Source organism: Phyllostomus hastatus, unplaced genomic scaffold, assembly GCF_019186645.2.
Source record: "Phyllostomus hastatus isolate PE091 unplaced genomic scaffold, TTU_PhHast_1.1 phas_contig_159, whole genome shotgun sequence".
Classification (NCBI taxonomy): domain Eukaryota; kingdom Metazoa; phylum Chordata; class Mammalia; order Chiroptera; family Phyllostomidae; genus Phyllostomus; species Phyllostomus hastatus.
Genome location: NW_025333640.1, coordinates 39,039,832 through 39,056,197, shown reverse-complemented (window position 1 = coordinate 39,056,197; position 16,366 = coordinate 39,039,832). Strand labels below are relative to the sequence as shown.

The 16,366-nt window shown below is 53.8% G+C and overlaps 1 protein-coding gene across 10 annotated transcripts in view; it reads left to right on the top strand.

The window, feature by feature from the left end:
• The window catches only part of KIAA1109 (KIAA1109 ortholog), a 115,995-nt gene extending 99,629 nt beyond the window's left edge, over positions 1–16,366 (top strand). For all 10 annotated transcript variants that reach the window (XM_045831175.1, XM_045831178.1, XM_045831179.1 and 7 more), the window contains 14 exons: positions 740–940; positions 1,536–1,715; positions 3,053–3,190; positions 4,002–4,256; positions 5,336–5,486; positions 5,876–6,033; positions 6,123–6,315; positions 6,508–6,725; positions 9,214–9,465; positions 10,203–10,406; positions 11,845–12,039; positions 12,460–12,594; positions 13,675–13,840; positions 15,646–16,366. In XM_045831175.1, the coding sequence (XP_045687131.1) occupies positions 740–940; positions 1,536–1,715; positions 3,053–3,190; positions 4,002–4,256; positions 5,336–5,486; positions 5,876–6,033; positions 6,123–6,315; positions 6,508–6,725; positions 9,214–9,465; positions 10,203–10,406; positions 11,845–12,039; positions 12,460–12,594; positions 13,675–13,840; positions 15,646–15,862 (2,663 nt within the window). In that variant the 3' untranslated portion in view covers positions 15,863–16,366. The remainder of the gene's footprint in view (positions 1–739; positions 941–1,535; positions 1,716–3,052; positions 3,191–4,001; positions 4,257–5,335; positions 5,487–5,875; positions 6,034–6,122; positions 6,316–6,507; positions 6,726–9,213; positions 9,466–10,202; positions 10,407–11,844; positions 12,040–12,459; positions 12,595–13,674; positions 13,841–15,645) is intronic.

The window sequence follows — 16,366 nt, the reverse complement described above, 5'->3', positions numbered from 1 at the left end:
ACAGTGTTCCTGACTCTGTTCCCTACGTGTATTTCTGTAACTATTCTGTAACTTCCCCGGTCTGCACGTCTCAAACCCTACACCTTTCCACCCAGGCCCCCAGCACCCTCCCTTCTGGGAACTGTCAGTCTGTTCTCTGTGTCTGTGAGTCTGTTTCAATTCTGTCTGTCTGGTTCGTTCATGAGACTCCACGTGTAAGTGGAGTCCCATGGTACTTGCCTTCCTCTGAGTGAGTGACCTCACTGAGCATTAATTATCCCCTCTGCGTCCGTCCATGCTGTGGCAGACGGCACGACTTTGCGCATTTGTGTGCCTTGCGCTGTCCCCACTGTCTCCTGCTGAGTGCAGGCTCCCGCTGTGTGACTTGGGCTTCTGTGCCGCCTGGCCAGTTTGTCCCCCACCCACTGCCTAACTGTCCCTCCACTGTTCTGCGTCTCTCCTGTGGCTTCCGGTGGTGCCGGGGGAGAAGAAGCAGGACGCCAGGGAGCTGGCCACTCGCACGTGCACCTGGGGCTCTTTCAGAGTGTTCAACCCCGGTTCACCGCGTAAATTCAGCAAATTAGTTGGAAAGTACGTCTAAGACATCATTTTGTTTTCAAGGGTTTAAAGATGTCGATGAGTTTATGGTTGAGCATCTCTAGTTTATTCTCTGGTCGCGCCGGGCTCCTGAGGCTGTGTTGGTGGCAGGCTTTGGTTTCCCGCGGCTCACAGCGGCTCCGGGTGTCTGTGTCGGCTGCAGGTTCGTCGGGCCTGGGCAGCCCTCTCGGCCGGAGCCGGCACAGCAGCAGCCAGTCGGACCTGACCACGGCCAGCAGCAGCTCGTCGGGGCTGAGCTTCACGGCCTGCATGTCCGACTTCTCGCTCTACGTGTTTCACCCGTACGGGGCCGGGAAGCAGAAGACCGCCGTGTCCGGCCTCACGGCCGGGCCGGGGGCACTAGGTACACTGGCGCACGCGCCTCTGTCTCGGGGTGTCGGCCCTGCCCGGGCCTCGGTCGTGTCAGAGCGTGTGATGCCTTTTGTGATGGGTGCGAAACGAGACCAGAGACGTAAACCTGTTTCCTCTCGGTAACATCTACCCCGTCCCTACAGATCAGTAAAAAAGTGCAATAAGTAAGCAAGGTAAATTAATTACACAAGAATTTTAAAACTTAATATTTTACAAGTGATGTGCACAGCACAGTAATTTCTTCGGATGTAGGTTTACTGGCATAAGAAGTTGTGCTGTACAAACTGTGAATTTTTAAAGTGTGTGACCGCGTTCACTAATTCACGAAGAGAGTGTGGCCAGCGCGCCTGTGCTCGCAGCTGGGGAACTGGGCTCTCACGGGCACTCGGAACTGCAGCGTCAGCCCTGAAAGTGCGCGTTAGAGGGCTTCGCTGGAGCTTCTGCCTCGCGGAAGTGAGCTGATCGATGCTCTCGTCGGGGGTGTGGGGTAGTGTCACGGAACGACAGGAGGTGGTGTGTGTGTGCGTGTGCGCGCGCGCGCGTGTGCATGGCATACATGCACGTGTGTGTGTGTGTGTGTTTTAAAGGGAATGTGGACGAAGAACCCACGTCTGTCACCGGCCGGAAAGACTCGCTGAGCATAAACCTCGAGTTTGTGAAAGTGAGTTTATCTCGGATACGGCGATCAGGAGGCACCTCGTTTTTTGAAAGTCAGTCTGTGAACAAGTCTGCAAGCAAAATGGACACCACACTCATAAATATATCCGGTATGCAATTTTGTAGTTTTTTAACTTAAATATATTGTATTCCAGAATTAAATGAGGACCTCCTTTTAACAGTGTTCAGGTATTAAATGTGCTTACCATCCGGCTCTCAGTGGGAGCAGGAGGGCGGGGAGGGGCTGCAGGGCGGCCTGGAGCTCGCACCCGCCCGGGTCACCCGCGCAAGGAGCGTGGCGTCCAGGAGAGCATGGAGAAAGATCACGGGGGGCGGGGACACACCTCTCTGAACCGCCAAAAACTGCTGCTTCTCCTCACTCCTCTACCAGAAACTGGTAAAATCTCTAACTTTTTACTTGATTTTCAAATTGCAAATTCTGAGCACACTAAGATGTTGCAGACACATTTGATTTTGAGTATTTGAGAGGGGCTGCCCGCAGCTGCAGAGCTCGTTCAGACGCTGGCACTGGCGGTGCAGGAGCACTCCGCGCAAGCCGGGCCGGGCCGGCGCTGCCCCTGCGGCACTTCCTGTGGGCAGTGGGGCCGTGGGTGGCGGTGAAGAAACGGGAGGACAGTGTCATCCCCAGAGTAGCAAACCGTATCATACACTGAGGACAGATCTCACCTTAAGTGCTCAGACCGTAAGAAACAAGGCAGAGTTGTATACGGACCAGCAGCCGCTCTGCTTGTATGTTTCTGTACGTAAAAGAAGAATTCATGGCGGCATGGGCATGGACAGCGGTGAAGGGGAGGGGGATGGTGTCAAGAGAAATCGAAGAGAACCCGCACGTCTGCTGAGGAGCTGCAGAGGGGGCAAGGAGGCCTCAGCCCCTTGCCTGGGTGACAGAGGGACTGAGAGGTCACTAAGCTGGTGGAAGATAAAGGCGCAGCTCCTAGGCCTTCCGGGGCGGGTGGGTGGGCTGTGTGGGTGGGGGCTCAGGTGTGCTTTCTGACAGCCACTGCTGCCCACAGCTGCCCGGCACGCGGCCACTTCTGAGGGGGTGTGTCCCAGCTGGTCCCCCCGAGCCATCTGCCATATTTGGGGAAAGCCCTGGGTCACAGGTGAAAGCTGTCCCTGAGACTGACCTTTAGAGCCTCTCTGAGAATTCTATGAGAAACTGATCCTTCCAGCTTGCCCTGCCTCACAAGAGGGGTGGAGCCAATGGTGTCAGGTTGGAACGTGCTCTTCTCTCCTCTGTGGAAGGAGCACGTTATCACTTGCTGATCAGACTGTGCCACGTTCTCTGGTATTTCACGACTTGTAACAAGTGTAACTCGAGTGTAACTTGAGTGTGGCGAGCACGGTGTGACACCGTGTCATGCCGTGCGGGAACATCACAGGTCCGGGAGCCGGCGCTAACGGGTCCTCTCTGTCTCCGTGCCAGCCGTCTGTGACATAGGCTCTGCTTCCTTCAAGTACGACATGCGCCGACTCAGCGAGATCCTGGCGTTCCCCAGGGCCTGGTACAGGAGAAGCATTGCGAGGCGCCTCTTCCTTGGAGACCAGACTATAAACTTGCCAAGTAAGCTTGCTGTGTGATTGGACTTACACTTCGGTTGGTTTTAACTTGGGCAGCACCAGTGACGAGACTGGCGGTTCGTGAGTCGCCCCGTGCCTTCCCCTCCTCGTGCAGGAAGCGTCGGTGAGCCCGGGTGTGCAGGAGTGCAGTGCTCAGCTGACTCGTGGCCTCGAGGAGTTCTCTGCAATCTTTGTGGCGCCTGCAGATGCGGGAGTGCAGGGCCCGGCACAAACGAGGCCCCTTTCTTGTGTCAAAATCTTTTATCACAAAGTCAAAAGCATGTAATTCTGTAGTGTAACAATATCACGCGCAGGCACACCATAGATCATTTCAGGTGAAATGTTTGAAGTAAAACAACAAATTATCATGCCCGTATTATCACCCTACCGACCACACTCCAGCAGGCCCTGCGTATTTCACCGCTCCGGTCAGTCACGGCTGGCGAGGCACGGAGCACACAAGGTGCTGGGTGGGGTGTGCTGTCACAGTGCCTGCGTTTTTCCTCCTGGACGTAGGTAGTGCTGTCGGGTGACACTGTGAGTGAGGGGGGAGCTAGCAGGACACGACTGGAAATAGGAGACGTCCGGCCCAGGCCCGCCCCTCGTGTGTAACAGGGGCACTGCGTGCCCCTTGAGCCCTTCCCCCAGCCTTCCTGTGCAAAGTGAACGAGCAAGCTGGAGGCTTCTGCTCTCGTATCAAACAGAGAGCCGGGAGAAGTGCGTAATGGGGTTAGAAGCGGTAACAGTGGCGAAATTTATTACTTTGTGACATGCTGATTTCACCGTTAATTGCTTTTGTCTCTGCGTCTTGTCAGCGTCCGGCCCAGGGACCCCCGATTCCATCGAGGGGGCGAGCCAGCACCTGTCCCCCGAGTCCTCGCGGAAGGCCTACTGCAGGACCTGGGAGCAGCCCAGCCAGTCGGCCTCCTTCACGCACATGCCCCCGTCGCCCAGCGTGTTCAGCGAGCACCTGGCGGGCAGCACCCTGTCGCCAGGGGCGGCGCAGAGCCTCAAGTCCCCCGCGGCCGTGAGGTCCAGGAGCGTGTCGGACTCCTCCGTGCCCCGGAGAGGTAACGCTGCCTGTTCTCAGTGGCCCCCGGTGCCGGTGCCCAGACCCAGGTCTCAGCGAGTTACCCCCAGACCCCTGCCCCTCCTGCGGGTGGGTCTGACCTTGCAGGGCTCTGCGGGTGAGGGTGGGGCAGGGGTGGGCAGCCAAGCAGCGCACACCTGGAAGTTTCTGCCTGCAGAGGAGACAGCTGGTGCTGACAGCTCTGGCAGGGGAGGCGGAGAGAGGGGAGTGGCCTGCTTCAGTGTGCTCGTGTGGTGTGGTTGTTTTCGTCTGTTCTTTCACTTACAGTTTCCACGCAGTATCGTTTTGCATGAGTTCCAGGTGCACAGCATAGTGGCTAGACAGGCGTGTGCTTTGCACACTGGTCCCCCGATAGTTCCAGGACCCACCTGGCACCGTCCACAGCATCGCAGTGTCACTGACTGTGCTCCCTGCACTGTACTGCACACCCTGTGACCACTTTGTGACCGTCAGTCTCCACTTCTCGACGCTCTAGTTTTTGTAGAAGTCAAACCTACAATGTTGTGGGAGAAGTTCGATACTGAAAAAGTTAGTCTAGTATTCATCCAGTCAGTCTTTCGGTGACTCCGTGTGTTTTGAACTCTCATGTGCTCACACTGTACTTGTGTCTGAACACGTAGGAGCGAGCGCGTAGTCCGTGTCATGAGGTGAGAGAGAGTGCAGTGAGCGCGTGCGGGGTTCCTGACGCCTGTGCGTCCGTGGGCCCCGGGAGGAGGCACGCAGCAGCCTCGGCGTCGCAGGCTGGGCCCTGGCTCGCGGTCCTGTCTTGGCCGGTGGCAACCGGGGGTTTCCTGCCCCGTTGAGAAGGCCGGGGGCCGAGTGACCCGGGCTGCCGTGTCCGTGTCCGTGCGCACCCGCGTGCAGGACTTCACGGGCTCTCGAGAGCGCGGCTGCCGGTCCCCCCGGGACGCTGTCAGGAGGCGGCGCTCTGGGACGGGGCCTGAGCACAAGGAGGACCCGTGCCCTCAGCTCTGGGGCCGCGGTGGTGGGCGTGGTTTGTGCTCGGCGACCTCGGAGCGTCTGTGTGAGCAAAGGTGCGTTTGGGTTTTGTGCTTCCAGACTCACTCTCAAAGACATCAGCTCCGTTCAACAAGTCAAACAAAGCAGCGAGTCAGCAGGGGACCCCGTGGGAAACCCTCGTCGTGTTTGCTATCAACCTGAAGCAGTTAAACGTTCAGATGAACATGAGCAATGTGATGGGAAACACAACGTAAGCTATTCCGGTTCAAGGAGCCGTACCTAATCGTCAGTTTTCATTTTTCTTACATTGTGGTAAAGCCGCTCAAAACCTTTTTTTAGTGCTGAAATGTTTGAAACAGTAAAAACAGTTGAGAACAGTGTAAAATTGCCTTATCCTGACAATGCCTTAATCTCATTCTAAAGATGCTATAAAACAACAGGAAATACGGTCTAAAAAGAGAAAATTATAAGTAAAACAGCATAACTTTCTAGCTGAGCAAAAGGCCTCATCGTAAATGTTAACATTTAAGCATCAGGTTTTGTAGTCAAGTTCTTTCTAAACTGTTTTGGAACACTCTCACTCGCGCTGTGACTCGCGACGCTGGGAGCCGGTGTCTCACCGACGACCTTCTCCCGTAGCTGGACCACGAGCGGCTTGAAGAGCCAGGGCCGCCTGTCGGTGGGGAGCCACCGCGACCGGGAGATCAGCATGTCCGTGGGGCTGGGGCGGTCCCAGCTGGACTCCAAGGGCGGGGTCGTCGGCGGGACCATCGATGTCAACGCTCTGGACATGGTCGGTATGTTGACGCCCCACGGTTTTCCAAAGCCGAGTTTCGCGTCGTTCCCAGTGGGCGTCTCTGCGAACGGGGACCGTCGTTCGTTTCAGCTCACATTTCTGAGCACCCGAACCAGCAGCCCAGTCACAAGATCCAGGTCACCATGGGCTCCACCGAGGCCCGCGTGGACTACATGGGCTCCAGCATCCTCATGGGCATCTTCAGCAACGCCGACCTCAAGCTGCAGGACGAGTGGAAGGTGAACCTGTGCGCCGCCCCGGACTCCAGCATGGCGGATAAGAGGTACTGGGGGGGGCGCCCCCACTCCCCACCCCCTCCCACCCCCCATAGCAGGTCCCATGCTGCAGGACGACTGTCCCTCGTGCGCACACCGGGCGCGAACGTCCGGACGTCGGTGCGGAGGGCACTCTCCTCGTGCTGCTGGACTGTGCTCTGCTGTGAGGCGCCTGATGAGGACTCTGCTTTGCGTTCCAGTGAGATTTTTGTCCACGGCGACCTGAAGTGGGACATTTTCCAAGTGATGATATCCAGGTCAACCACGCCAGACCTCATAAAGATAGGAATGAAGCTCCAGGAATTTTTCACGCAACAGTTTGACACCAGCAAGCGAGCCCTGTCCACCTGGGGGCCCGTTCCTTACCTCCCGCCCAAGGCAGTGCCGAACCACCTGGAGAGGAGTTCGCGAGAGCAGTGTAAGAGTTAGAGCCAGCACCCCCCCCCCCACCCCGCGCACGTGCTTGTCCCTCAGCCACCGTGCGGGAGCCCTCACTTAGAGCCACGCAATGCCCGTGCGCCCCACTTACAAAGTGCGCCCTGCGCTCCCCTCCAGTCTACTCGGCGGGGCGCCGATCCCCACCCGCCAATGGGATTCTCGGCCGACCTCTGAGGAGCCCCCTTCCCCCCTCTCCGCCCCCTGCCACAGCGCCTCGAAGCCCCCGAATACTCCCTGTGCCGGCTCCACGTTCTCCCCTGGGCCGTGGGCCGTGGAATCGGAGCGTCTGCGCGTCTGCGCGTGCCCCTGTCGGCTGCATCACCTTAGGCACGTCCCCGTTCTCCCTCAGTAACGCAGTCAGCGCATGTTCATGAAGTGCAGCGTGTTCTTAAGCACCGTTTGAGGCGCAGAAGGTCTAGTGGACAGAGTTCTGCCCTCATGAAGTTTACATGCTAATGGGGGAGACAGACCACAATTAATTTACTAACTAAAACGAAGACAATTTCGGGTAGAGAAGTGCTGAGAAAAGGGCCGGAGCAGGGGAGGAAATGGAGAGCGAGTGTGTGGGGGTGGCTCTCTCAGAAAAGGGGGGTCAGGGAAGGCTGTTCTCCCGGGGAAGGTCTAGGCTGAGACCTGGGGGAGGAGCGTCCAGGCCCGGGGTGGCGGGGTGGGGGGTCGGGAGGGGGCTGAGCTCCTGCGGCAGGAGGAAACTGGCTTTGTTTGAGGACCAGGGAGGTGCCACTGCGTGGAGCAGGGTGAGCCAGCAGGGAAAGGCTGGACCTGAACTCAGAGAGGCAGGTGCGATAACAGTCCCAATGTGATGGGCAGCTGTGGGAGAGTCTTGGACAGACTTGGTGTTTAACTCTGTCTGAAAATAGTCCTTCGTGACGTGTCGCCCTGGCCGCTGTGGGGAGAAGAGGCCGCCGGCGGCTGAGCGTGGCAGGAAGGCGACCGAGCCCCGCGGCTGCCACTGTGACACACAGGCTCACTGCACCTCAGTGAGGGGCCGCTGCGGGAGCCCAGCTAGACCAGGGGGCTGTAGTAGCCAGGGGACGGAGGTGACGCTGGCAGAGTGTTGTTAGAGTCAGGGTGACTTCTAATAACTTTTTGTTACCACAGAAGCAATACTTGTACGTTGGGGGAAAAAACTAGAAAGTACAAGCAAAAAATAAAGGCATCTCATTCCACCCAGAAACTACCCCACGAACACCTGCAGGCCGGACCCCCAGACACTTCTCTGCGCACCTGTGTGTGCGTGAGTGCGTGCGTGCGTGCTTCCTGCCAAAGTGCTCGCACTGCTTCACGGCCATTTCCACCTAGCAGCCCCCCACACTCCTTTTCGCTGGTTTACCTGCTCCAGCCTGGGGCCGAGTTCCACAGCTGACCTCAGTTATCCTAAAACCGTCCAAAACAGTGTCTCCAGTTCAAGATCACAGGTTAATCTGGTTTTGTTCCTTTACTCTTTTAATTCAGCATCATCCTTTGTTCGGTGACCTCACTTGTTTGAGAGATTTGGACGGTACCCCTGCAGTCTAGAATGTTCTGCCTTCTCCTGCAGTCTAGGATGTTCTGCCTTCTACGTACTTCTCAGTTGCTTCCCCGTGGCTTCATTCATTTTGTTCCTCTCGGCCCCTGTACTGCCTTCCGACTGGAATTGGCATCGGGTGTCTGCAAGCAGAGGGGGCGTCCCAAGGCGCCCAGCCCGGCTCCCCTAAAAAGTCCCCGTCACGGAAGACAGACCGGCCCAGGGCCCTGTTTCAGACTGAAGGGAACAGGAGACTCACCAACCAAACGTAGCTCACGGTCCCTCGTCTGGTCTGCAGTGAGAGCTGTGGGCACAGCCGAGAAGGACACTGTTGTGGGAGTGAGTGGGGAACAGGAGTTAGCGTCCTCACCCGTGATGGCACGTCCGAGGCCCCTGGAGACTCACTCACACGCAGACTCTGGCACGGCAGGTGTGGGGGCGTCGGAGTCTGCCTCTCAGACGGGGACCCGGGCGGTGCTGATGGTCCTCAGACCTCACTTTTGAGGAGCAGGGGTACGGAAGAGTGAAAAAAACCGTACCGAAAATCAGGGGGCTGCCTAAGTCTTGTGGCCACTTGTTCCCCTTCACCCCTCCTCTGCGCCGCTTGCTCAGCATCCGGATGAGAGCCCCACGCGCAGAGCTGCTGTGAGAGCTGTAGGAGGTGTCACGCGAGCATGTGTGAGGCAGTGCAGCAGTGCGAGCTGTAACCGTCCTCAGCAAGCTGCTCCTGTCCTGTCGTGTCCTCCCTGCGCAGCGTCTTTCCCGAGACCGTTTGTTAGCGTCCGCGTCACCGGGGTGGCCGGGGTTGCTGGTGGTTCGCTTCCCTTACCCGAGTCCCCGCCGCCGCCCTGGAAGGGCGTCCTGCTGCCCACGGGCTCCTGCCACCGCCGGTGAGGACGTGCGCGGCAGGCAGCCGGACAGGCGCCATTTGGTTCTCTTGCAGTGCTGGACGCCGCGCACCACCGGCACTGGCCCGGCGTGCTGAAGGTGGTGTCGGGATGCCACATCTCCTTGTTCCAGACCCCGCTGCCAGAGGACGGGATGCAGTTTGGAGGGTCCATGAGCTTGCACGGCAACCATATGACGCTGGCTTGTTTCCACGGCCCGAATTTCCGTTCAAAGTCCTGGGCCCTTTTTCACTTAGAAGAACCAAACATTGCTTTTTGGACCGAAGCTCAGAAAATCTGGGAAGACGGTAAACGGGCACATTTCGAGCTCTTACTCCCTTCTGTCTCCTGATACGGTCGTGTACTGCTTGGCAGAGGGTTTTTTTCTGGCGTGCACCTTTTGTCTGCTTTTTCTTATACTATCCCTGAAGTCCATCTCGGTTTGCTGTCACTGGCCGGCGTGGCAGGGAGCTCACTGCATGAGGCAGTGCCCATGAACGTGGGAAAGGACTTATTCCTGAACCTGCCCGCTGTCCGCCCCGGTTCTGGTTGAGGATTCAGGTTCTGCTGCTGTGGCTGGCCGTAGTCACGGTAGCCGTTCCTGACATGCCTTACCCGAGCACGGGCGTGTAGGAGATGCCCACAGGGCCGGGGAAGGGAGAGCAAGGGCACTCTGAAGGGCACAGTGGCCGTGTGAGGAAGTGACCTGCCAGTCGGGACGGAGGCGTAGAGCTGCGAAGGCCAGGGCTCTGCTTTCCCCCTCATCTGCGTGACGGACCCCGCCCCCGGCAGCCTGAGGTTCCTGCTCGGTGGTTCTTCAGGATGACCCCCCACCCCCCCAAAAAATGGCAGATGCTCTTCTTCTTACTGGGATAAATCCAGTTATAACTAAAAGAAAGAAAAACCATTTGTGACATTTCTTCCCACTTATTTACTCATGTTCACAACCCTCTCTATGACTTAGTTAAATCTGTTGCTCTTACGGCCACACCATTTTCTTGCATTTAATACAGCTTGTTACATCAAGAAACTTCCTCTCCTCTAGGCTCCGGTGACCATTCCACATACGTTGTGCAGACCCTGGATTTTCACCTGGGCCACAACACCATGGTCACCAAACCCTGCGGCGCTCTGGAAAGCCCCATGGCGACGATCACCAAGATCACGCGGCGTCGCCATGAGAACCCGCCCCACGGCGTGGCGAGTGTGAAAGAGTGGTTCAATTACGTTACGGCCACGAGAAACGAAGGTGAAAAGTTTGATTTTTTTTTTTTTTTGAAGATACTTGTTTTTTTCTGCTTTGGGCTCTTCTGACTGTTCAGCATTTCAGCGGAGGGAGGGCTTTCATTTCTTCGATGAAACAAGCTCCGTTCTAGCCCTGCCACCGTGAGTAACAGTGTTGGTACCGGGCCTCACCACCCCAGGGATGCAGCGTCGCATGGTCTTACATTACTTTACGTGTGACGGAAAACGTTCAACATAGGATTGTCCCACCTAAATGAAATTAGGTGTACTTCATGATGGTTGGAGAAATATTTTCACACTAACGCTAAACATTTGAGGTTTGGGCAAGTTATTGCACACCTAAGTCATAGAGTGCCACAAACTTAAGGTTGAGGATAAAGTAAAATGAAACTAAATAATATTATTCCTACAAAGTCATTAAGTTTTAAAGAGTAGTTTTGGTGAGATTTTTCATTTGATTAGATTCACCAGTCTTGTAATAATGTAGTTGTGAGCATTTTTATTTTATGCTAGTTTTGTGTTCAAGGTTACAGCACTGCTTTTACCAAATTGTTTCACTTGCATTGGAAAGCTGACCAGATTGAGACATATTAAGACTGGAATGTTTTACTTGAAAATGACTTGGCAAAATGTGAAAGATGATAATGGCCTGGGCCCCGTGGGAAACGGTTACCGTGGCACGGGCAGCCCCCGGGATGGAAGGCTGTTTGAGAACAAGGCGGGAGGCGGCGGCGGCACGCCGGAGCACCGGGCGCGTCGTGCTGTTCTCCCCCCGGAGTGCACGTTGTGGGGCGGGGGCCTTGCTGGCTGGGGCACGCCGGAGGGGCCGGGGGCACACCGGACTGCTGCTGTGTGCCTGGTGCTAACCTTTGCAAGACAGCCGTAATGTGATCACGGCACATTTGTCGAGGAGAATCAGGACTTCTACCTGATTTCAAGATCGGGGTCATGTTTAATCATAAATTCTCTAAGGGTGAAGTATTCAATGTATGGAAAACTCTGAGATTAATGACACTCTTAAATTCAGACATGAATTCAGTTGAGAATAATATTTATTTTAAAGTTCAAGGAACAAAAAACAGAATGGATTGTATTACTGGATTTAATCCAAAATCACACTACAAAGTTTTAGTCTTGAGAATAGTTATATGTGTTACTATTTATGTATATGTGTACCTATGTATACATAAATATAAATCACTCCATCTATTTTAGCACTGTGTTTATTCATATAAACAAATATATGTGTACTCCTATCTATAGAGAGAGAGACTATAACTGTTCTCAACACCACAGCCTTATATGGCTCTGCGTTTTCAGATGTGAGTTCACTTCCCACCTTGGACATGGTCAAAGCTCTCGTGTCAGAGTGTCGTGAAGGCTGAGGCTCACCCATGCCTGCTGGTTTGGTCTGGTCCTCACTGTCTTCCTCGTGCCTGCAGAGCTGACCCTGCTTCGTAACGTGGACGCCAACACCACTGAGCACAGCGCCGCGGTGAAGAACTCCAGCCTGCTGAGCGGGTTCCGGGGCGGCTCCTCCTACAACCACGAGACGGAGACTATCTTCGCGTTGCCGAGGATGCAGCTCGACTTCAAGTCCATTCACGTTCAAGAACCACAGGAACCTTCATTACAAGGTGCGTGGAAAAACACCCTTTAGTTTCTAACGCCACTAAGGAAATTCTGAAGGAACCTCAGGCAACCGTCTTCCCGCAGGTTACTTTTGTGATATCAGTGTAATCTGGTGAAATTGATATCCTGGGTCAAATTGACCCTCTTACCAGCCGCATGACTCACAGCCAGCAGTTCAGTCCATTCGCACCTCTCTCTCAGTAGAGTGGAGAACGATAACAGGACTTCCTTCCTGGGGGTTCGTGGGGAGTGAACGGCACACGCTGTCCACAGGCGTCACTGTGTAAATCACACACAGAGACCGCTCATTTCCCCGCCGTCGCCCTCGCGGGGACGCACGCACACAGACCCGGGGGTCCCTCCCTGACTCGGGGCGGGGAGACTCGGGCCGCCGCCCCGTGCTGCAAAGGGACCCTGCCTTGCAGACGCCAGCCTGAAGCCCAAGGTGGAGTGCAGTGTGGTGACGGAGTTCACGGACCACATCTGCGTGACCATGGACGCCGAGCTCATCATGTTCCTGCACGACCTCGTGTCGGCCTACCTCAAGGAGAAGGAGAAAGGTGCGCGGGGGGCCGCCGTGTTTGCGGGCTGTGGGCTTTCGTGCAGGCTTCGGGGGGGGGCAGCTGTCGGCCACTTGTGCGGGCTTCGGTGGGCTGAGTGCGGGAGGAGAGCGTGTCTGCGTCCTCCCTGAGCAGCGGGTGTCAGTGGATGAGCACCGGCAAGTGCTCCGGTGGTGAGACGGCGTGGCGGGCGGAGGGTCCGCCAGGTGCGCACGGCGCTCCCTGTAGCCGTGCCTCGCACCAGGTGGCATTTCCCACGTCGCGCTGTTTCCACGTGCGCGCGGACAGTGCCGGACGTGCAGGAGTTTCTCAGAGTAGGAAAGAAAAGAAAAGAAAAGAAAAGAAAAGAAAAGAAAAGAAAAGAAAAGAAAAAAGAAAAGAAAACCTCTTCGAAGAAGCATCACTACTCAAGTGAAGTGACTAAGGAAAACGACTGTTGATACAGTAGCACGGTGTCCATTCTATACGATCACCAACTTGGAAAGACTCGGCCGTTCAGGAGACGGCGGAGTGTCTGCTGCGCAGAGTGAAAAGAAGATGCTTACAGAGGAAGCCTCTAAGTTAGTGCCACTGCTCAGGTGCACACACAGCCGTTCACACATTACACCCACGGGGTCGCACGCTCTAAATGAATGAACTGCACGGTACGTGAATTACATCTCAACAAAGCTGTGAGAAGAACAAGTCGGTCACCTGAAGCCACTCTCGGAAACCCACGGCTGTCAGCTCAGCGCCCCAGGCCTGCTGCCAGACCAGGCTCCGCATCCTTCCCGTTCGTCCTCGGGCCACAGATACACGTGAAACCTGTGCCGCCCCTCAAAAATGAACGGTGGCAGTGTTTCTGATTGTGAGGCTGTTAATTGATTGTGATAACTGATAATTGTCTTTCTCCAAGCAGTATTAATTATTGACACTTATTTATAGATTACATAAAAACACTACTTTTTAAGAAATGTAATTAAATGAGGCTTTGGCCAGTTTGTAGGTAAAATGACAAGTGGAGCGAGTTATTCTGTCTGTGTTGTGATTTAAAGTAAACTGCTAAACATTTGCGATAATAATCCATTATTTTCGTCATAGCCATTTTCCCGCCCCGCATTTTATCGACTCGGCCAGGACAGAAAAGTCCAGTGATCGCCCACGATGACGCTGCCTCCGACAAGGACAGGGAAGACGGCATCACCTACACCACCGTGGACTGGAGGGACTTCATGTGCAACACGTGGCACCTGGAGCCCACGCTCAGGTCAGTGGTGGGTGTGCGTGCGTGCGTGCGTGTCCACCTGGGTGCTCCGGGGCCGTTCGAAAAGGGTCACAGTTATGTGTTAGGTTATTAAGTGCTTTTCACCAAAATGCACATTTAGAAGTTAGCCGGTAGGCCCCTGTATAAGCAGAAAGTGACTTCGTGTTAGTAGTTTGTATGCAGTGAAACTTGTTGTAACCAAATCGACAAAACACTTCGGTATGAATAGCACATAAACGCATGAGAAGTATTCACAGTGTCAGTACTAAAGAACAACTTTAAAATATCGCCAAGGTCATAATGCATAAAACTACTTAGAGAACCTGTTTTGTATTTGTAAGTCTAAGCAAACGTAACTGGCTAGTTGAGGCAGCCCCTCACGTCAGCGAGTTGGTTCTGTGACTTTAAGGGAAACAGTGGATGAGGAAACAGTGTTGCCGTAGGCTAAGGGGTCCAGGTAAGAGTCGAGGTTCCACAGCGTTTCAACGAAATGTGGTCTAAGGACCTGTCCTGTCTTCTAATTTGAAATGAGCATAAAATAGTTCCTTTGCCATAAGTACGTTCCTCCCTTCAGCAGACTAGCCCGTGACTCGATGTGGGGCAGGGCTGGGCAGCGTGGGGCAGGGCTGGGGCGCTGAGCCCTGCTTTCTGGCGAAATGACTCCCCCAGCGGCCCTAAGAACCGCTCTCTGCCTCACTTGTCACACAAGGAAGATTTAGAAAACGGTATCACGTGTCACATAGGGTTGTTGCAGTAGTGACACAAGTTAATTAACACCAGACGCTTATGATTGTTAAGAGTTTCAGGAGGTCCGAGCTTAGCACCAGCCTTTCCCCTGGCTGAAACAGTGGGAGGGGCAGCTGGAGATCATGATGACAATTTTCTTACTGATGAAGCCGGTCACAGAGGCTGTGGTTTGGGTGTCTAGCAACACTGGCTTTCCACCACAGGGTCCGGGGGGGCTGCCCCTCGGGGTCTCGGCGCCGCAGACCTTCCTCACGGGGGCGGCCGGAGCTGCGCAGCCAGCAGCACCAGTGCTCCCCTAGCCACGGGCAGGCGGCCAAGAGCAGTCTGGCCTCACCGATTTAGGGTCCTGTCCTTGGAAAACCTGTGGCGTAAAGGGACAGCCGCCAGGAACGGTTCCCAGGAGAAGGCGGGGAGGAGGGAACTGAACTACAGCCCTCCGTTCCTCGGTCACCGTGCAGTCAGACAAGCCTGCAGCAAGGGGTGGAGCCAGCCAGGCGTGGTCCATGGACAGCTGTTCTTCCACAGGGAAAGGACCACCAAGAACTGGAAGGAAACGGTTCTTCCTTCAAACATGTTGGGCACACAGCAAACACTCTGTGTATTTTATCCCCCCCACCACTATGCCACATACACAAACTTGTATTTTTTTCAGCTTTACTGAGGTGTAATTGACAAAACAGAAAGATATTTGAAGTGTATGTCATCCTGACTTGCTGCACATTGTGAAAGGACTTCTCCCACCATGTTAATTAACATCTTTTAGAGTGAACCAGATGTCCTATAAATGTTTAAGATGACTGTGTAACACTAGGCTCGAAAGAATCAGGTGAAATTCACTGAACCTCTCATTACTGCGTGTAGGCTTATCGAGGCTACTAATAATCACACATTTTTTTTAATGTTATTGCAGTGAATCCGAGAATTGTAGGTTACGTTATTCAGATGCAGCTACTGAAAATACTTTGTCTGGCGCACATAATGGAGGCTGGTGATGCTATTGAACTTCCTTCAGGACAGTGCTCGGACACTGTGCTCCTAATTATTGTTTATCCTTATTTTAGACTAATTTCCTGGACTGGAAGGAAGATTGATCCAGTGGGCGTTGATTATATCCTTCAAAAGCTGGGCTTTCACCATGCCAGGACTACCATTCCTAAGTGGCTTCAGAGAGGAGTCATGGACCCCCTGGACAAAGTTCTGTCCGTTCTCATCAAAAAGCTCGGGACCGCACTACAGGACGAGAAGGAGAAGAAAGGAAAAGACAAGGAAGAACACTAAAAAAGTCACTTGATCTGTGAACAAATTGTCATTGTGTCCATTAAGTTTTATTACACTGTTTTTTTTTGTATAGTAAAATTATTTTAATTATAATTTTAAAGTAATTCTAATGTTGTGGCCATTATATTGAAGGTTTATAAGTTAACCTGTTCTAGTTCCACCATTCTGTATACAGTGAAGTAGTGCATGATAATGTAAATTTTGTGAAGAATCCTAGATAAAATATATACATCTGCTCCACAGGGTTTATAATTGTATTATGTGCAATATGATTTCTGCATCTCAAAACACTTCCAGAGTAACTGTGAATTTCTTGTTATTGGCCATACTTTTAGAAAAAATCTTGTTCATAATGTGATATTTTGGTTATTAATTACTTTTCCTTTTTTAATGCAGACTTGTATAAATATCTGTTTGTATATAGTTTAAGTAATTGTGATATGATTAAATACTATTAAAATATTGTTTGCAACTGTTGTAATAAAGTGACAATAATTGGTTTCA